The sequence below is a fragment of the Scardinius erythrophthalmus genome (genome assembly GCF_964197995.2).
Source record: "Scardinius erythrophthalmus genome assembly, chromosome: 22".
In the NCBI taxonomy this organism is placed as follows: Eukaryota; Metazoa; Chordata; class Actinopteri; order Cypriniformes; family Leuciscidae; genus Scardinius; species Scardinius erythrophthalmus.
This window is the reverse complement of record NC_138242.1, coordinates 26,625,236-26,647,452: the sequence shown is the minus strand read 5'-3', so window position 1 is coordinate 26,647,452 and position 22,217 is coordinate 26,625,236. Positions and strand designations below refer to the sequence as shown.

Here is a 22,217-nt window from a genome sequence, read left to right as displayed (position 1 = left end):
GTCAGAATTGTGAGATAAAAAGTCTCGTGAGATTTGTCGGGACGCCACTTCTCAAACTTGTATTGCTGGTTTTTCCAGCGCTTTTTCTTTGCTATCAGGATGGTTCGCTTGATTACACCAATCAGTTCGTTTACCATCGAAATGATTTCGAAGCTGTTATATTAAAGCTACACTGTGTAATACTTTAAGTTGATTTTTAGCAAAAAACACTTTGTTCTTTCAAAATTATACATTCTCATTAATGTGTAATCACTTCAACCAACTAATTAAATATTCTCGTATCTGCAATTTAGAATACATACGAGCGAGTCGCTCGAATGGCGGAAGCATAGACAGTAAAATAAATGGACACAGCGACCCCATTGGATTCAACGGAGAAAAGTGAAGTCAATTAGAAGCACTAACTTCCTGATGGCTGAGCGTACAGCGCAGACTCAAACTGAGCTTGACGACGTAGATGTGACGTGAGCAACCCGTCTGTCTTCTAGTAGCTGTGCCAAAAGAAATCTGAATCATTCCGTTTCGAATCTTGCAGAGACGGAGAGTGTGAGTAGGAGGTGTCCATGAGCTAGGAGCAGGAGAAACTTTTGCTAAGTGTTCTGATTAATTACTTTGTCATTTTGCCTCCACGTCCCCCCGATTGCACCCGAGCTTCTCCTCCTGTCCATACGGTAATTTCTCTACTGTGCGACAGAGAGTCACGTGGTTATGACGCAATCGTTAGCCAATTTTTACAAAAACTGCATCTACGGGGCCATAACGTAAGATACAAGGTAATGGAGCCTTTTATACATTTTCGTGTTTCTTTAGAAATAAATAATGGACAATTGGAGTCTTTAAACGCCTCAGATGTAAAGTTATTCGCTGTCAAAGTGACGCCAAAATGAATGGGAGTCAATGAATGCTAACAGCAGGTGATGGTCCGCTAATCAATGGCAGCGCCCGGGGAAGCTTCAATATTTTATGAAACCCTGCCCCCCTGGGCGGACGCCATGTTGCGCATCCATCTTGAAAATACATTAGCCAAAGAGGGAGGGACATACCTGGAAATTCAAGCTTCGCCTTTTGTGTTTTTACACTCAGTGGCACTGTGACGAATGCGAGGGGGAGATTATACTCATGACTGCATGCAGATTTGAAATAATACGGCCACCGTAGGAGTTAAAAAGCCCTCGGAATGAATTACTAGAAAGTAATATTCAGTTTGTAGTCATTTACAATTTCACCGCTAGATGGGAGAAAATCCTACACAGTGTAGCTTTAAGGTACAAATCTTGCATAGTGTGCCTTTAACTTACCTTTTTTATTCTGTGGCGGAAACAAGCTTCCATTGAAAACTCATATCTCGTGAACAACTGCTTTTTTTTCTTCTTCTTTTTTTTACGAATCGGTTGAGGGAATTATTCAGTCACTCACGTCTCGACACCAACTGGACGTAACCGACGTATCCTGCAGAAATTGCCTCGCTCCGAACGAATCTTGTTGGTCGGATTCAAAAGATTCGACTCACTGATGAATCAAAATTCCCACCAGAAGAGAGTGGTAGTGTATCCTTGTGTGTGAATATCTCTTTAAGAATGAAGCTGAAATTTGATCCTTTCACCACCACCAGATACAGCCATCATCAGTTTCAGTCATTCTCAACATGTTCTCACCGACGAGCGTTTATAAAACCCACACGCATCGTAAATTGAGAATATTATAAAGACATTCCGTTTCTGTTTGATATGAAATCATGCATTTCATATCGCCGTGGAGAGAGGAGAATCATGCATGTGTCTGACTGACGAAAAAACACGGATTTTTATCAGCCCATGTTTTCAGACACCATGCACAACTAACCAACAGACACTATTGATGATTGATAAGAGGTAAGCATATTATGGGTTAATGCATATGATATCAAACAATATTTTATTGCATAAGCGCTGTGTTTTTAGCCAGCATTGCGGTGTGATTTGGCCTATGAAAGGCATGTCGGTAACAACACGAGTCGATTTCCGTCCATCGCAATGTTTTTAGAGACCTTTAATAGAGATGTGATCCATTATGTGTTATCAAATAGTCAGTGCTGAATTGCAGTCGATGTAACTTTATGTTTGACACGCGCCCATCTTCATAAAATGCACATCAAAGCAAAAATATAGATATGTGCATTTGTTACACAAGCCATGCGGTTCAATGCAGTATATCAGTCGAAGTTAAATGACCGACTTTGACAAATGAAGGCTAAAATGACATTTAAAGGCCAATATCTGAGTTTAACATTTAAATAGGCTATGGTCGACTCTGCTCTGAAGATGCATGTCAGTATGAAGGGAATTTGTTTAGGTTTGTGACTAGAAAAACATGAACTTTTACTGTAACTAATGAAAATACTAAATGCAGCACATGGTTTGCGGAAGTGTTTGAGATTTTTCATCAAATTGTGTTTCATTCTGACTTCTAAAAACTTTCTTCTGGGGTCTTTTATTCTGCTCTTTCTTATTTGGTTTACTTTCAGTTTTGAGAGCTGCTGTGTGTGTGTGTAAAAAAATAACCAATAACCAAAAAAATATAGTTTAAAACACTTGCCAATCTCTTAGAAATGTAATATTTTTAGTCATGTTTTGTTTTAAAAAAAATGCAATGCCATTTTTCAACAAAAGTTTTGATGTTAATGTCTGGTGGTACAACCATCAGGCAGTGGTAAAGCATTTCATCTATCATCTTTTCAAGACAAACATAATTGTACAAATATGAGTTTTTGAATCATGACTATAATTATAATTTTGAATGTGTATGTATGTACTTTGTAGATTTTTGCTTTTGCTTTGCAGTTTCCTCTGGGTTATTAAAGCATCCATTTCATCCATTCTGCTGCTGTATGAGCCTTGCTTTGCTCAGCTAATCTTTCATTCATAAGGCGACACTGTTTTTCTTAATATATGATGCATTCACTCAATGCACTAAAGCATGCCAGCAATGCAGCTTTATCAATGCTGTGCTCTGCCTTCTACATGATAAACCTGTACATGAGAATGGAAAGCATCTTAATTATCTACCCAACACTTTTCTGCCACTAAAGGCTTTTACTGTTGTTTTTTTTGTGGGTTTTTTTGTTCATGATACATGCACACACAGCAGAAGATGTGCAATCACACGTGTTCATCTGTGAGACTGAGAACTTGCTGAACTTCCTGTTATGTCACACCCATTGCCATACGTTGCTTCGTGACCTCTTTGGATGCCTGCCCTTTGCAACCTGCATGAACCTGTATAGGGACTGTAAATACACTCACCCCCACCCCTCCCCCTGAGTTGGGTGAACATGTGTGCATGGAGCCTTTTGCAACATAAAGAACATCTAAATTTAGTCACAGCATGTTTTTTGACTCCCATCACCCCATGAGGAGATGTGCTGATGTCACAGCACATCTCCTTTCGTTCTTTTGCAGTTTTCAACCAGCTTTTGTATTGTTACAATAAGGGCTGGGTGCAAAAAAAAAATTATTTATTGATTTTAATCGATTCTCATTTATGAATCTCTTCTTTTATGAACCTACATCAATTCTTAAATCCCAAGAATCAATCTTTTAGTATGTATGTATCTATGTATGTATAAGAGGCACCTTTATTTTGACACTCACCACATCATGCAATGAAGGCACCTTGTCAAACACAATGTGTTTTAAGACTTGCTAACAAAGACTATATTTAGAAAGATGGTGCACTCGTATTACAATGAATGGGAGAAAAAGTAATGCGCAATATGGCTAGATAAGTCCGGCCTTCTAAATAAGAGCCAATCGCTGATTGGGAAAGTCATCACGTCACTGCTGCTACCTAAGAAATCTCCGGTTCCTATAGAAACAGTCAGTGTTCCGAGACGCGCAGTTTTGACTGTGCATGCGCATTAGCTTGGTCCAGCCTGGAAATTTTTTTTTTTTTTTTTTTGAATATGAAATTTAATCATAAGCTTGGAAAATAATTTTGGAGAATTTGATGTTACCCCATTCAAAAAGAAAGGAGCTGCACTTTCAAGCCCGAGAGGAGTTTTTAAAGATGGCCGCCGAGTGAAATGACTTGGCTTAAAGGGACTTTGTTGCTAATTCAACTATTCAAGCGCAAAAAAGACACGAAAGAGAACTAAATTCCTTACTCGTGCACTGTGTGAGAAGTTTCGTGCGCACACATCTGTAGCGCGCCCACAGAAAGCAAGTTTTCTGTCATGTCTTCTTGCACAGGATGTACAATTTTCAGAGAAATTTTCATTTTATATATTTTGGTTGCATTTGAGAGTTCATAAAAATGTAACTGGTTGTGTAAAATAGGCACATACCATTATATAGATCCATATACCCATGAATCTAATCAAATCGTATCGCAGGATTTTATGAGGCATCAGCAAATATTGTATTGCCGGCTACGAGAATCAATATCAGATCGTATGGTAATGAACCGTCCGATTTACAGACAGCCACTTTAGTTGCTAAACATTAGTTTAGGGAAGACTAGTGTAGGGAAACCTGCAGTTCTGGTACCACTAGTGGGACACTTTTTATTTTTTAAGGACGTTGGAATACCCTTGTTTGGGGAGATTTAATTAGGCACTGTTTGTTGTAACAATTAGCAAGTTAAGGCATGTCAGGATAGTTATGAGTGGCTGACTTTTAATTAAACACCCCTGTGAACAAGATGGATCATTAATATTTGAAAGAATGTACATTTTAAAGAGGTTGTATAACGCCCTTTTCACAAGATGTAAAATAAGTCTTTGATCTCCCCAGAGTGTGCATGTGAAGTTTTAGCTCAAAATACACAACAAATATTTTATATAGCATGTTAAAATTGACAAGTTTTGAGGGTTAACAAAAACGCACCATTTTGTGTCTGTTCCTTTAAATGCAAATGAGCTGCTGCTCCCGGCACAGAGGGCGGAGCTTCAACAGCTTGCACTCATACAGACATAAAATTTGAAAAACTTTTAGCCTTTTATGTTCAAACCGGATTCAGACAATGATGGAGAGACTCAAGAAGAAGTGACAACATGTAGAATGCAACAAGACATTTCTGAATGGTTAGTAGGGCTGTGACGGTGGCAGTTTTTTATCACCGCGGTAGTAATGGACCCAAATACCGGCGGTGTTGCGGTGGTTGGGGGGGGGGGGTGTTTTGAGAAAAAAAAAAAAGAAACAACACTCTAAAGCCTGAAAAGCATTGAAATAAATATCAGTAAATACTGGTAACTTACATAATATAATAAAGTTGAATCTATTAAAAAAAAAAAAAAACTTTCCACACAAAGGCGCGTGATAAAGCCTACCGCTCTGCGCTTTGAGAGGGATGTGGACACGAGCAGGAAAGAGACCATCGATCTCGTTTCTGATATCCACATGTTTTCTACTTGTAAAAGGTATGAAGAGCGAATTTTATCTTCCACAAGGGCAAGGCATTTAAGCTGTTTGCGCGCTGCCAGAGAAAGCAAAACTAAAATCACCCGCGCGTGTGAAACGCGCTTTACAAAATGAACTTGACGCGCCTTACCAATTATCATATGTCTAACAAGCACAAACTGTGTTAAAAATAATTTGACTTACAAGTAAAAATGTTGGCTATCTGTCCTACAGCGTTTTTCTACTTTAACACAGTAAAGAATACGAAAATAATCGACCTAAAAGCGAACAAAGGAAGAAACGTTTAACGCGTCTTTGGGTGAGACGCGAGTGAAGATATGGGAAAAGAAAAAAGAGATTCCATGCAGGGATGAGTCACGATTTTTGAATATTCGATTAGTTGATTTAATTATAGAATATCTAATGTTCTAATGTCTGTTGTGCGATCATTCTCTAAAATAAAATCTCCATGTTCTGGTGCTGATGCAGTGGTGACGCGTTCATGTAACCGGAGGGTGACGCAGTGCTGCAAATAACGCACATAACAGCTGTCACAAAGAACCGGCAAAAGTAATGATTATGAACGTGTCAAATATAGCAAGGAGACATTTGAATTGTTTATTAATAAAGTGTTTTGTGTGCGTGTGTGTGTGTCAGTGTCGAGCTGCAAAGATGAAGTTGACGATGAGAAATGCACACTTCATACGGAAAACATAATGCTAGTCGGTTTATTTTCGTTTTGAATTGTTTTGTTTAAAAGTAGATAATTCAAGCTTTCTATAAGGAATAACTAATGGAATATTTTTAAATTCGCTAATAATCGGGTGACCAGATCGCAAACCAGAATTCAAAGCCGACAAAGCTTAAGTTTATGGGCTCACGTAGGCTACAACTCTCTCATTCGTCATGAATTCAAACTTTTCCATGGCTGCGATATAACATTTAATTGCTAAACCTATTATTTCTTTTGTAAACAAAGCTTTGTGTGTCATAATATTAATGTAAAACAGCATTCATATACAAACATTTTTTTAGACAAAACACCGCCGGTACTACTCAGCCACCGCGGTGGCGCTTTACAACCGCGGTGGTGCGGTTGTCAAGTTTACCGGCACAGCCCTAATGGTTAGTTGATGAATTTATGGAGCTTATGTGTAGTTATCTTCTAGTCATTGATTAGCATATTCTGTCTTGATAATCTATAAATCGTGTTCAGGGGGTGGGGTTTATGTAAATTCTAGGGTTGGTGATGTCACTAACCCGGGAGGAATGTCGTTTAGTCCTTACCAGCCGTTTGTTGTAGTCCTTAAAAAGCGATTTCTTTAAAAGCAAATATCTCCCTTTGCTTTGAACTTTGAGATTGTAACTTTGCAGATGTTGTTTATGCTCAAACAGCAACATTACACACTAACTAAAGTTAGAAAAGGGAAATCATAATCAATGTAGATGACCTCAAAGCTACATGTGGTCTAAAAGCCACAAAACTCCAATTTCATGGTTTTCAAATCTGTGTCAGTCTCTTTTCACTACACTCTCAGTTCACAGGGTTCATGTTTTGTATATTTCTATCGTCCTTTGAACACTTGTAGCCTTAGGTAAGAGTGCAATTCATGTTTTCCATTAGCAGTTATGGGCCAGAGGTCATGAAAGTAGATCAGCGGGGAATGTTACGAGCACTTAGATGGCCAATGGAAGATATCTTGTAAAATATTGCTTCTTCCATGAGTATTTTAGAATTTGTATTTGTCAAGGACATACTTGTATGTCTTATGTATTAGGATAACAGTTTATTTCACTGAATTTTTCAGCAAAAATATTGAATCCGTGTTATGTAAATATACTTTTATATGAATAAATAGATTTAATATAGATAGATAAAATGAGCAAATTTAATTTTTCCAGGCAATGACGTTAAACACACACACAAACTTAATTCAGTGAATTAAATGCATGTTTACAAATGAAAGGTAAAAAAAAAAACCTTGCTCAATGACATTGAAGGCTGATATGACCTAGCCTCGAACTAGATTTAGTCCAGCTGACAATTTGGATGTTAACCCTGTGGCTTTTATTTCTACTGAACCACCATATATGGAAGAAAGTAAAAGCACTTGTTACAGGAAGTGAGAATAGCTCAGGTTAGCATGAATGCAGTGTCTGTCTTTTGCTTTTTGTGCCGATTTTACTCTTGGTAAACCCAGCTGGAATGCTGTGATTATTTTGGCCAAAGGATTATCATTATGGATCACTGCTTCCTTATGTGCTTCAAAGGGGACAGACTTGTTTTTCTGGTGCACAATGAGCCAGGCTGAAAGAGGAACTGTTAAAACCCTTGCTTTCTTTTAAACACCAGGCGTATGATTTCACCTTTAGGAGAAGGTTGACATTTAGATCTGAGCTCAGGATGATGTGTATATACAGAGCTACCATCAAGGATTACGTACGTATTCTCATTTATTACAAACAAAAGCCCACTGTTGATTTCCAGAACGGTTGTGTAACCAGAATGTGAGATTTTGGAGTCTTTTGGAATGGTCAACAAACTCTTACGTCATACCTGGCTGCATTAATATCAACCAATGATTGTTTTAGTTTTCTGAGTGTGAGATAGAGACATGGGCTTCATATCACCTCATTTGCTTTTCCTCACTAACACTGTAATGGCAGAGGGCATGTCTGTTAAACATTTACTTAGCTTTTCTCCTGGCTAGAGTTTTTTCCGTTGTGTGATCTCTACGGCACATTGATGTTCATGTCTTTTTCTAAAGCAACTTCAACTGTCTCCTGTGCTCTTTTTCCTGCAGTGGGGTCGGGTGGCCATGGACCCCTTCAGCCAGCTGATCCTGCTCATCTCGGTGGTGAGTTTTTGCACCTTCCAGTGGCTCTTTCACAGCGTGAGCCCCTGGGTGTCGTCCAGAATCAGCCCTGGCTTCCTCAAACTCACCCACAAACAGAAGATCGAGTGGAACTCAAGGTAATGAAGCATGCTTGTTCTTTTTGTATGTGTTGTCTTCTCATGATCAGATATATCTGTAGATATTCAGTGTTTCTTATGTACAACATAGCTGTGTGTGTTTGATTCACTAAAACATATCAGTTCGTAAAAGTCATTTGTTTAGGAATCATGCTAGTCTGGTTGCATTGTGCAGGTCTGATTCATTAAAAGAACTGACTCAAAAGACTCATTGTATGTACTGTATGTTTTTGATTCACTAAAAAGAACCGCCTCATTAGAGTCATTCGTTTAGGAAATGGACTGTACTGGTCACACACTGTGTGTTCACTAAAAACAACTGACTCATTCATTCAGGAATCATTTAGACACATGGTTTGATTCATTTAAAAAAACTGGCTCATAATAGTCATTTCTTTAGGTATTTGTGAATCTTTTAAACACCTGGTTGCACTGTATGTGTTTGGTTTACTAAAGTGATTTGGCTTGAATAACTAATTTGTTCAGCAGTCATTTAAACAAATGGTTGCAATGTACGTTTCTGATTCTCTAAAAAAAACCCGCTCAGAAGTAATTTGTTTAGGAATTGGATGAACCTGGTTGCTCTGTGTGGTTTTGATTCACTAAAAAGAACTGAATCAAAAGACATTCAGGAATAATTTAGACAAAAGTGGTAAGGTTGCGCTGTATGTTTTTGATTTACTCAAAAGAGCCATTTGTTGAGGAATCAGATAGGAATTCTGATTCACTAAATAACTCGAAATACTCATTTGTTCAGGAATCATTTAGACAACTGTTGCACTGTGTTTTTAAATTCACAAAAAATAATTACATTCTGTAATAGTCATTTGTTGAGAAAGCTAAAAAGAATCATTGTATGCCCTGTATGTTTTAGATTCTCCATTAAAAAAAAAAACCTGGCTCATAACATAAGAGTAATTCGTTTAGGAAATCATTCATTTAGGAATCATTTAGGGAACTGTTTTTTGATTCACTGAGAAGAACTGAGTCATTTGTTTAGGAATCACACTACAGTAAAATTACAATAATACATACAGTTACAATGTCAAACTATAGGCTAAGAGCCATTCTTAACAGGCAGTATGTTAAATATATAGCCAGTGGATTTGCAGTGGCACTTTAAATATTTCCCTGTTAAAGGTCTTATCAGGAGAACCTACGGAGAGCAGGTTGTTAGCTGTCACTCAGAATGACTAATGTCTGTGTATGCAGAAAGAAACTGAGGGAAGATAGCAGTGATCATTTGCTCATTTCAGCGGGCTGTCAAGAGAACAGCCAGCTGGAGGAGATCTTTAGATGTAGGGCACACGGTATGTGGTTGATTGACAGCAGTCAATTGCTCCGTTTCGATTGTTTCAACTTGACATGGTTCTACGGGAGAAGCAACCCACTATAAAGACTTTTGTCATGTGTGATTAAACCCTTTCCCTTGCGTGTGTCTGCAGGACAGTGTCCACGCTCCACGCCCTGTTGGTCGGCCTTTTCTGCCTCTACATCCTGTTCTTCGATGAGGCCGTCAATCAGGACCCCGTATGGTGAGCGCCCTGCCCTCGAGACCGACCCGTCACACTGCATGCTGGGAAAGCACTGCTCTTTACAGACTAGCAGGACGCTTTCAGTAACTGTTGTAACATGGTCTTGCAGTAATCTCAGTGCCTTGTTCTCATCTTTACCACAACAGGGGAGATCCTACTCTGGTGAAGATAAACGTGAGCATTACTACAGGCTACCTCATATCTGGTGAGAGCTTACGGCAGATGTCTGACTTTGGAGGTGGAGGGTTTTTGTTTGAGAGCTGCATCATGCATAGAAATGCAGGATATGTTTGTTTGTTGTAATACTGAGAGTTTGATTTGAAAATTCATGTGATGTCCTCTTGTTCTTGCCCCTGATTTTTGGGAGTTTCTGATAGATATATGTGATTGACATATTTAAGTTGTTAGTCAGTCCAGTTTCACCATCTATGTGGCCCTTTTAACCTGGTTTTAGATGATTAATGTAAACAAACAACACATTGTTGTAAAGTGTTACCAATGTTTTTTAATTCTTATATTTGTATGATTGTAATGCTGGGTAAGGGGCATATAAGTTGATATCGCAATGTAATATTTGCATAAAAAAATTCTCTCAGCTTCACAGCCATCAAAGTCATCCGATGTTGGCAGAGACTACAGGGATATTTCACACAAAAATTAAAATTCTTTCATTAATTACTCACCCTAATGCCGTTCCAAACACAACTACCACTTTGACTCTTTAAAAAGTTCATAAAGAGATCGTGAAACTAATCCATATGAATTGATCGGTTAGTCCAAATTTTCTGAAGAGACTCAATGGCTTTATATGATGAACGGATTGAATTTAGCCTTTTATTCACATATAAACATTGATCATCGAAGCTCAACTGAACCAGCGTAACACGAGAATGAACCTCGTTGGTTCTCGCAGGTCAAGCAAACATATTTGAGCTTTCCTTTACCACAACTGATGTTTGAGTTGATGAATGTTTATGTGAATAAAAGCCTAAATTCAATGCGTTCATCATATAAAGCGATCGAGTCTCTTCAGAAAATTTGGACTAAACTGCTTAATTCATTTGGATTAGTTTCACAATCTCTTTATGAACTTTTGAAGTGTCAATAGTGGTAGTTGCGTAGCTATCAATGGAGGGACCGAAAACTCTCAGATTTCATCAAAAATGTCTTCATTAGTGTTCAGAGGATGAACAAAAGTCTTACAGGTTTGGAACGATATGAGGGTGAGTAATTAACAACAGAATTGTCATTTTTGGGTGAACTATCCCTTTAAGGAATACTCTGAAACAAGGTTAAAATGACCAGAGATGCTGCAAAAGTCCCTAGATAAATGTCCATGTGAGATGAGGCCATATTATTAAACAATAATATGGCCTTGTCTCACATGCAAACCAAAAAAGCAGCTCTTTGAATGTATTAAGTCACTTTTGTGGCAGTGTTTTGTGTCCATGCTAAATTAAAACTGGCAAATTCATATTCCTGAAAGTAGTTCTGACACTTCTCGCCTTTTTTGTTCTGTGTGTTTTTCAGATCTGCTGCTTATATTTTACTATTGGAGAGCAATAGGAGACAAGTTTTTTGTAATCCACCACCTGGCGGCATTGTATGCTTACTACTTTGTACTGGTGAGTTCCCTGTTGTCCCATAACAGAACATGCAGGCAAGATGGGAAAGAGACAACCAAGAGTGAGCAGTGGTAGTGTCAGGTGTGCAGCTGGTGCTGAAAGTTCTATAAACAGAGGAACATGATGAACAGAATTCTGCTGGAAGTCATTTTCTTCAGAAGGATTTATCCCATTTGTGTCATTCCATTCACTATACACGCGTCACCTTTTTATAATGTATTGCACACATGTTAAGCATTTAGAGCACTCCTCCAACATTGTTAAAGGGATAGTTCACCCAAAAATGAAAATTCTGTCAGTAATTACTCACGCTCATGCTGTTCCAACCCCGCAAGACTGAACTGGTCTTACGGGGTTGGAACAACATGAGGGTGAGTAATTACTGACAGAATTTTAATTTTTGAGTGAACTAACCCTTTAAAGTCAATGTTAGCTGCTGGCTTTCTGCAATACTAATCTGATTGGTCATTTCTGTGGCAACGCAGGCAAATTGCAGCAAATATATTTGTATAATGACAGGAGCAGGCCACCAGTAGCTAGTTTCATGTCTGTCATTACAATCTGTGGTCTGTCTTTTTCCCACATCATTTAAAATCTTTATTTTTTTATGCATTTATTGATGCATTTATTTATCTATGCATGCAAGTAGCAGTGTAATAAGCAGGGTACATAAACCCCAACAGGGGAATCTTGTATCAACGTTATAGGGTTTATTTAGCAAGACTGACTGTACATTATATTTCTTAAATGTACAAATAACCGCACACTGTCATTCTGGTTTAGTGACCTTCTTTGGATATTTATAACAAAATTTGACCCCATATTGGGCCTGTGACCTTCTCTGAAGAAATAAGGGCCTTGTTACTTCTTACTAATGTATTCAAAGTTCTCATTTGTTAAAAATTAGGGATGAGCAATCCAACTAACTAGTTGATTCTGGATCATTAATTAGTTTGCACAGTACAACAATTTTTAAAGCACCACTGTTACGTACAACACATTCAGGCTAACATTTTTGTTAAAGAGTTGGACTTTTTTAATGCGTCTTCAGCTATGCAGTCTGTCCTGTTCTGTTGTGCTCTGCCTAGTTTTGAGCACAATAACACATCTTATGTAAACCGTTTCTAAGAAACTTGTATTTTTTGCTCATCCCTATTTACTATATCCTTAGTTTATTGTTAAAATGGTCTCCAAATGTTTGCATTTACCAGCCCAGAACTTTAACCACTAGACTACACCACCCTCTGAGGCCACTGCTGTTCACTCTTGGTTCAGTTGTACGGTTACCCTCTAGGTCACCAGGTTCTGTAGCTGATTATGATGATGATGATGATGATGATGATGGTATTTTTTGCATGGAATGCTCATTGACGGTTATGCAGAAGTCCATTCTCTCCTCTTCAACTCCTCTTCTACCTCACTGACCCCCCCCCCCCTCAGCAACTCTAAACGGTCAGTTGTGGCCCGGGTCTCGGTCTCGGGCCAGACTGCACCGGACTGTGTGCATGTGTTGATGCTCGCTGCTCCTGTGGTGCCGTTGGAGGGTTTCCCGTGTGCATGCTCTGATACCTTCCCCTGCTTTGAGCCGATCTTCCTCCTAAAAACTCTCTCTTCTGAAACCTAACATCCACATCTCAACTGCAGGATGAGTAACAGCGAGAAAACACTCGTTTGTTGGGCTGTGTCGAGATTCTCTATAGTCCACACAGGTTTTGAAGAATAACAGGTTGATCTGGTCATCAACTGAATTCTAAATAACTACATTTAGTTGCACAACTGGGAAACTTGTTGCACAAGTTGTTCATTGTGCTTTCTGATAGAAATTTGAAAGAAAACAAACACCTAAAACAGCATCAGTTGATGCGCAGTTGTTTGGCATAGGTGATTCTGTGAAATGGGTGCCTTTGGTAATATTTTTAACAGTATATCAGACAAAGAATGTCTTGAAATGATAATAAATTGCATTGTGCCATTTCAAGCTAAATTGAGATATTAATGTTAGTAATTTAGCAAGGTAACAGGGTTGATGCGATGTGACAACTAGATTATTCCCTTTAAAATGAATGAAGATTTCCAACTTCACTATGCTTTTAATTGAAATGATCTTGTTTTGTCATATTGCATCAGCCCCATTACTTGTGTCGCAAAGCACAGCTCACTTTTAGAATAGATCATTTTTTTTTAGATATTACTAGCTTTCATTCAAAGCCATGACGCTACAATATTACGCTGGTATTAGAAAGGTAATTTATATAAAAAAATACAAATTTATATTTTGCTGTTGTTAGGACAAATATCTTTTCAATAAACAGTATATACATATAGTTGGCCTAAGCCTTTATTTAAGTCATTAATATATAATCCTTAGAGTGACCTGACATAACTAACATATATTTTTCTTGGTCATGCTTGCACGTTTTGTGCACTAACGCATGAATTGTAAAAAAAAAAAAAATTGTCATATACTGTGACGTATTATTACTTACGATCAGCTGTAATTCCACTATCTACCTTGATGATAACAATAATTTTAAATTTCACTGATATATTACTAAACAACAGGGACTCAAAAGGCACACGTTATGTACAATGACCATGACAAATGATTTCTGGTGGCTTAACTTGTTGTCTTAGTGTGTACATTTCTAAAAATCAGCTGCAAAAAAAATATATATATATATATTCTGATTCCTAAATATGCATCTGGGGCAGCGACTGCTGATATTCATGGCTTTGTTGCTTGCATACCTTAGTTGATTTAATGCAACTTTGAGGATCGCCTCAACCTGAACGTGCATTTTGTTGTCAGGATGTAGACCATACTGTCACTGGTCACTTTTATGACTGCCTTTACAAGCCTTTTTCTAAATTATTACATGATAATAGATGTAATTTAACATGGATCTGGAAGTCTCTGTTGGGTCTCACTGAGTAGTCAAGTCTGTCGTTCGAAATGTCATTCGTTGTTATTGTTTCCTGTGTTTAGAAATGCTATTAGTGTTCAAAGCAGAACTTTTTAATGTCTTTTTGTTATTACGTACTTCCCAGACAAAATTATAACATTCGCCCTCTTTTTAGAAGCATAATAAACCCCATCAAATTTTCAGCGCTTAATAATTGTGCTTCATATTAAGAACAAAGCGTTTCGCTATATTTAGTGCTGGCACATAACCTTAACAGTATATCAAACGTTATTATTTTTAAGTAGTGTAAGATTGAATTAATTTGTCAGTGTGTCGTGCGATTTGTTCCTCATAGTGCATGTCCAACGAGTCTTAAATGTTGTTGCTGCTTTTGTCGTTCGTTCTTTTTGCATTTTTTTTCTGCACCTTTTTTTCCAAGAATCTGTCTGTCAGTCTGTCTCTGTCCCACCTAACATGACTTCTTGAATAACGCAGCCTCACTTCCTTTGACCAGCAAAACCCTTCATGCAAAAACTACCAGTGTCACTTTTAGTGGGGTTAGGAGATGAGGGCTATAGGCTTGGCTGATCTAGAAGGACTCTCTCCTGTCTTGTCTGCTGTTCTGCTGTTATGGAACTCTGAGCAGTTACTGAAGCCCAGTTACAGTATGGACTTACCAGTACTTAGGGGTACCAGCATGCATCTGCTAGCCAACCTGATTATTATTTTATTATTTTATTTATAATATATGGTCCATTTTGCAGTAAGTATGCTAATGTGATTTTTTTAATTGCAGCCCTCAAGGTAAGTGTGTTACCAAGATGCAAAAATGTTCAGGAATGATCATGTTTTTTGAGAGCAATGTTTCATTGGCACAGACTCAAGGAAAGGCTTCATTCTCTGACAAAACATGCATGGCTGACCATTGCTGCACTGATACAGTGGGATCTAAAAGTCTGAGACCACATTGCAAATCTGGGATTTTATTACAGTAGTTCACCCAGAAATAAAAATTCTGTCATCATTTACTCACTCTCATGTTCTTCCATACCTGTATTCATTTCTTTCTTGTGCTGAACACAAAAGAAGTTTCTGGTCCCCATAGTATTTAATTTTTCATACTATGGATGGAAGTCAGTGGGGTCCAGCAACTGTTTGCAACCCACATTCTTCAAAATATATTCTCCTATGTTCAACTGAAGAAAGAACTTCATACAGGTTTAGAACAACTTGAGGGTGAGTAAATAAATGACCAAATTTTCATTTTTTTGGTGAACTATCCCTTTAAGGGATACGTTTACATGACAATGATGTACTAAAAACAGAAAGGTTTTTCCTTTGCTTTTTTCGTGTACAGATGACAACGTTGTCCGAATGATCCCCGTTCACATGGATCCACGAAAACAAATAAAAACACTACTATGCATGCCAGTATTTGATGATGCCACTTTGTAAAGAAACACTATTTGTCTGAACACATGAGTAGAGTCCATGCACATGACGTCACATTATGTACATTTTTAAAGTAAATTCAATTGAAAAAATTCTTATTGTGTATAAGTATATATAAAAATAATAATATAAATTTAAAATAAAATATAACATTTATAAAAAAAAATTATAAATAAAAAAAAAAAATATATATATATATATAATTTTTTTACTTTTTAGTAAATAAAAGTGTTTTTATTTAATAATTTATTAATTAAATTATAATATATTTTCAGTAATATTATCTGATATAATTTATAGTGAATAAATCTAAATATAATTTTCACTAGTGGTCTCAGATATTTGGACTCAGACAGTATGTGCCTGACAATATGTGGCTTATTTGAAATGCTGACTTTTATTAATGACGACAAAGTTTTGGTTTCTGATTTCATAATTATTACAGTAACTATTACAGGGACAAATATCAGTAAAAAACTTGTTTGGCTCAGATGGACCGCACTATTAAAGTCAGATTATTTATTTAGGGAAATTAGACATTCCTTTATGATGTGTGACTTTAACAAGTCATAAATTTGATATATTAACATAATCACTGTAATTATCATGAATCTATTATTTTTACTCACAATGCAAGTAATTTATCACCTCTAGCCTACATATTCACTAAAAATAACACGCTAAATATAGGCAGAAAATACTAAAAGGCATTATTTGATCTAAAAAATACATCCTGTATTAATAGAATGAATAACAGTGTCCATGCAACCTCCTTTCTATGTTCTACTTTTTTTTTTAATATATAATTTTTTATGTCTGTCAGAGTGAAGTATCATAACTCAGCACCCAAGCAATTACTGTGGCACCTGACAGCAGGAGAGATTGGGACTGTTCATGGAGCTGAGTCATGAGCCTGTGCCTTTCTATATAACTCGTGTCTGTGTCATTGTTTGTTTGTTCTTTGCCTTGTTTTTCCAGGGTCAAGGAATGTTGCCTTATTTTGCTAACTTCCGTCTGCTTGCAGAGTTTTCCACACCATGTGTAAACCAACGGTAGGTATTTGGCTGATTAAAGTTCAAAATATTTTACCGGCAAACTTTTTAGTGTTGCCCACCATGTCTTAAAGCCATTAAAGGGATACTCCACTTTAAAATGAAAATTCTGTCATCATATACTCACCCTCATGTTGTTTCAAACCTGTATGAATTTCTTTCTTCTGCTGAACACAAAGGAAGATATTTAGAAGAATGTCAGTAACCAGACAGTTTTTGGTACCATTGACTTCCATAGTATATTTTTTTCCTACTATGGAAGTCAATGGTACCAAACACTGTCTGGTTACTGACATTCTTCTAAATATCTTCCTTTGTGTTCAGCAGAAGAAAGAAATTCATACAGGTTTGAAACAACATGAGGGTGAGTATATGATGACAGAATTTTCATTTTAAAGTGGAGTATCCCTTTAAAGACAACATACAATCTAAATTAACACTCTTTACCCTTTTATTAAATGTTCCTGAATAAAAGTTGACTAGCCTAGTTGACTATTAGTCGTTCATTAAAGTCATTAGTCGATTAGTCGGGAGAAATACTAAACCATAATAATGAGCATTTAAAATATAAATTAAGTGCTCAAGCGCGTACATGCACAAAGCTTGCTGCCACGACACCGGCAAACATAGCGTTAACTTTTCTGAGATCAGAACGTAAACAAAATAAATGGCTTATAATATAAATAACCGGAATAAACGGAATTTAAGGAATTTAATTTAAGAAAAATATTTCAGTGTGAAATTAACAATGAAAATGCATATGCATTTGTAGGAGTTTCTCAAGGATTGGTTATAGTTGTTATATTGTAATTACTTCTTAGTAATGGATGCCCCTTTTTTGTGCCCTTATCCCTGAGAAACACTCTGCACAGCCCTGTATACATTGGATTGATTTGAAGAACTTTAATATACTTCAGGGCTCCAGACTGCACCGGCAGGACTATTCTTGGTTTCTAAAACCTTTTGAGAGTGAAATTCAAGTGCTTCACACTTTTCCAACACTCTAAATATTATCCAGATTTAATGTTTGATTTTTATTTTTTTTAAGTGATGACCAAAAACATTATTTGTTCATCTATCAAAGATGGTCCCCATTTGCAAAACTAAAAGTTTAAAGATGTTGGAAAAACAAAACTTGGCAACAAACACTTTTTTTAAATATTTTGTTTTATAATTAAGACATGACATTAGCTCTATAACCTGTAGATGGCGGCAGAGGAGCACTTATCGGCTTATTACCCATGTCCACTCCCTAATATTTTTTTTCACTCGTTTTGCTTTTAAATTTATATTTAGATATTATGAAATCCCTATTATAAAGAAATCAAGAAATACATTTTTGTCAAGGTTTGACAATTTTTGTATTGAAGTATGAAATAGGACAAGTCACAAAGTCTCACGAAAGCCTCACCTCAATTGCGAAGTAATACACAGAAAGCAAGCAAAGAGCGCTCCTTTTATAATCACTGTAGCTGTTGGTCAGTTCAGTATGATACTATAGATGGAACAATGCTATAGAAGAACACTTTAATAAGAGTACAATATTGAAAATTTTCCCTATACAAATGAGGTTAGGTTAATTCTTTACTGTCAAATGTTTTCCAAGACAAAAACATGTAATATTATTAGTAACGGCACTTATTATGCAAAACAATAGTAATATTTTGATTAAATTGCCTTTGATTTAAAGCTACACTGTGTAATTTTATAAGTTGATTCTTAGCAAAAAACACTTTGTTCTTTCAAAATGATATGTGCTCATTAAAGTGTAATTACTTCTACCAACTAATCAAGTATTCTCGTAAGCGTAGAATCTGGCGTTTATAATACATAGGAGCGAGTCACTCGAATGGCGGCAGCCATGTTGCGCCTCCATCTTGAAAATACATTAGCCAAAGAGGGACATACCTGGATATTCAAGCTTCGCTTTTCGCGTTTTGACACTCAGTGGCACCGTGACGAATGCGAGGGGGAGATTACTCGTGACTGCCGGCAGATTTGAAATAACACGGCCATCGTAGGAGTTAAAAAGCCCTCGGAATAGGAGGGGCTAGAAAGTAATATTCAGTTGGTAGTCATAAACAATTTCACCGCTAGATGGGAGAAAATCCTACACAGTGTAGCTTTAACAATCCACCCTCAGAGCTACCAAATCAGGTGCTGGTGCCACCATCTGAAGAACTTAGTGGCACCGGTACCACTGCTCTCAAATGTTAGTCTGGAGCCCTGTACTTGAAGTGTGAACCAAGCAGTAGTAAAATACATGTATCGGATCGGGACCCGGTAACGGCATATTCACTGACATGTCATATTCATTGGGGGCACAAAAAACTTGTTTGGGATATCTCTAATGCTGTCTTTAATAAGAAATGACCGAAATGTTGAGTTAGTAAATAAGTTTACAGCATGTCACTTTGCTAACCTGTGTTTTCCAGCTGGTTCTTTGAGGTGTTAGGTTACCCCAAAGTGTCCAAGCCCAACATGGCCAACGGGGTCCTGATGGCGGCTGTGTTTTTCCTGGTGCGGATCGCTGTCATGCCGGTATACTACAGCCGAATGTTCTCCGTGTACGGCACGGAGGCCTTCTACAGGGTCACCCTCGGTGGCCGTAGCGCCTGGATCTTCTCCAGCATCTGTCTGGACATCATGAACGTCATGTGGATGCATAAGATCGCCCGCGGCTGCTACAAAGTCCTGCGATCCAGCCGGAGGCTCAAACCTGAGATCCAGGAGAATGGAAAAACCGACTGAGCAAACGGGACATTCGAATTTTGTTCTCAAACAGGGTCGTTGTCATACTGACGGTCTTCAAGGGAGTGGACACTATTGCATGATAGTGACCGGTCGAGAATGAAAACCATCCCAGAGCAATATTTCCCAGAGTTAAGACCTGAAACTCTGACAAAGTGTCAAATAGAGATTCTAGTACACCAGAAAAGACTGGCCGCTCACTTTTATTTTGTGTTTGTTTTGAAAACTGTACACCTGATGTGCAAACGACGCACTGTACAAGACCACCGGCTGAACTGTATTTTACTGTACGTTTCTAATTTCAAACTGTGGGCAGGTAAACCACATTATTTATTCATCAAAGTTCAGTCCATCTCCCTCAATCACTGTACTGTGCAAAGGGGCCAAGCGGTCAGTGAGTCACCCGATGTTCACGTTTACTTCAAAGCCGCGTATACTGACTGTGAACGTTTCATCCACACAACTGCACTGCACTAAACGAGGGAAATCAGCGAGACGAATCTCTTGGAAAATCCACCGTCATGCTGTACTTGCGATGTATTCGATATTTTATCGGAGGAAATGATGGACTGTTGAGATCTGACTTGTGGTCAAATGTGGGTTTAAATAGCCAAATTATTTTCTATGTATACCAGACACAAGCAGTGAACTCTTCTTATCGCGATTACATTAATACCAAACTGTTTTAAGAATGAAATCGGTTTACACTCGCTCCAGATTCCGTTCGGATTCCGTTGTGTTTCCACGAAAAAGACGTCAAGATTTGTTCGCACTGTACAGGTAATTGCATGCGGCAATGTTGTTCTCTGAATGTTTGCGTTGTACATAGAAATTTTATTGAACATACAAAAATAATTTGAATTACGTTTGTGTACAGTATATCCGATTAATACTGAACTTTAATTATCGATTTTGATTTTGGAAATGGGGTTTAAAAGGAAATTCAAAAGAGCTTTGGTTTGTGTAGCTCGTGAATGTTGGAGCCGAAGAGTTCTCGACGCCGGTGTCGATTAGTTTTCCTGCATCGTATCTAATTTATTGAGCCAGTTTTACACTGGGAAGGCATGGTAATGTTTGTACGACATATTTATTATTTTTTAACAGAAAGATATAAAAATCGTCGATGTATCCGAGTAGATATACAGCATATGAGAGATTTCACAATACAGAGATACTTATATGAATCCGTTTCAAAATTCATAGTCACTATGTAAGACAAATATAGTGTAGAATATTCATGCTGTACACACACGGCACAGATGTGAGTGCATGAGTACTTTTATTGATTTATGAAAGACAGCTAGAGATGGCTTACGTCGATGTGCGTAGAAACAATTTGAAATCGTTCTGTTTTTATTGAACTTGGTACTTGAATATTGAAATGCGTTGTTCTGAGAGACAGACCTATGGAGAATTGTCTTTTACTGGCACGAGTTATACAGGAATCCATGTTGTGATTTTTGCCTTTGCATTCAATCACTTAAAATGCCTTTTTGTTTTCTTCAATAAACATCTTTATTTACTACTTCTCGTGTCATTTTATACCACATGGTTCATTGTATAGTCATGTTAAGGGATGAATGATTATCACTTTGATTGTTTTATCTTTTTATTTCTCACAAATGTTACAACCAAAGGTCAGAAGTAAGATGGCTGTTTGAAGTCTGTTCTTAATCTTGCATATTAAGCAAGTGAGTGGTTACACACCTATTTTCGGCTTACAGACATGCATTATAACACTGTTCGAATATAATATGAAGCAAGCAAAGGAAAACAAGGGAAGACAGTTTATTCATTGTAATGACCTTTTGCGGATCATTTCCAAGACAGGATTGATCTACGAATCTATGGACCATTAGATGTCAAGAGTTTGTTGTTTGCCAAGACAATATTGAATTGTACTTTTCCAATTCTGATGATTTTTGTCTTTCAACTTTCAACGCGTAAAGGTCCAAACCCTCAGTATTCAGCATTTATTTTTGGTTTATAAATGTGGAGATGCACAATATCATGACTGTATGTGTTTTTATTGCTGATACGTTCCATAATGTCACAGGAAATTGTTGCCATGTAAATGTTTACATATGTTCTTACAGTGGCCACAGGGATCATGTTCCCACGTACTGAAGGAAAGTGCATGTACATGAGGAATGACACAAGTTGTTTTTGAACATGTTTATTCTTTCACCTTAATTTGTCACATTATGCCATTTGCCTCAATAAAGCAATATGCTCATTTTGATCCATAATCATTTTGTATGTCCCTTCTTCTTCAGTTCAGTTTGTAGGCTTATGCCTTCCCTATTTATCATTTAATTAATGTGGGGTTTTTTTTACAACAAAATCATACTTTTAGTGCACTAGAAAGCACACAGAACGGAGATTGCTATTAAAGATTTCACATATTTCTTATTAATGTAAGTACTGTAAGTAAAAAATATATGTTCCATGAAAAAAATGTTAAATAAATACGTTTTCCTCTTTGAAAAGTGTATCATAGAGACAGAGCGCAGCGCGTTATAATCTGAAGCCCACGCCCACCGGGGGGGA

General features: G+C 37.3%; 1 protein-coding gene across 3 annotated transcripts; it reads left to right on the top strand.

Annotated features, from left to right (window-relative positions):
* Positions 1-1,531: 1,531 nt before the first annotated feature.
* On the top strand, positions 1,532-21,916 carry tlcd4a (TLC domain containing 4a). 3 transcript variants are annotated; one of them, XM_081353458.1, is made up of 7 exons: positions 1,532-1,871; positions 8,180-8,349; positions 9,795-9,884; positions 10,031-10,089; positions 11,415-11,509; positions 16,843-16,916; positions 19,352-21,916. In XM_081353458.1, exons 2-7 carry the CDS (start codon positions 8,195-8,197, stop codon positions 19,665-19,667), a joined length of 789 nt encoding a protein of 262 aa, XP_081209584.1. In that variant the 5' UTR covers positions 1,532-1,871; positions 8,180-8,194; the 3' UTR covers positions 19,668-21,916. The 3 variants fall into 3 exon arrangements, with proteins under 3 accessions (XP_081209584.1, XP_081209583.1, XP_081209585.1); XM_081353457.1 differs by lacking the exon at positions 1,532-1,871 and adding an exon at positions 7,489-7,815; XM_081353459.1 differs by lacking the exons at positions 1,532-1,871; positions 11,415-11,509 and adding an exon at positions 7,489-7,815 and having other exon boundaries at positions 10,031-10,058.
* The last annotated feature ends 301 nt before the right edge of the window (positions 21,917-22,217 follow it).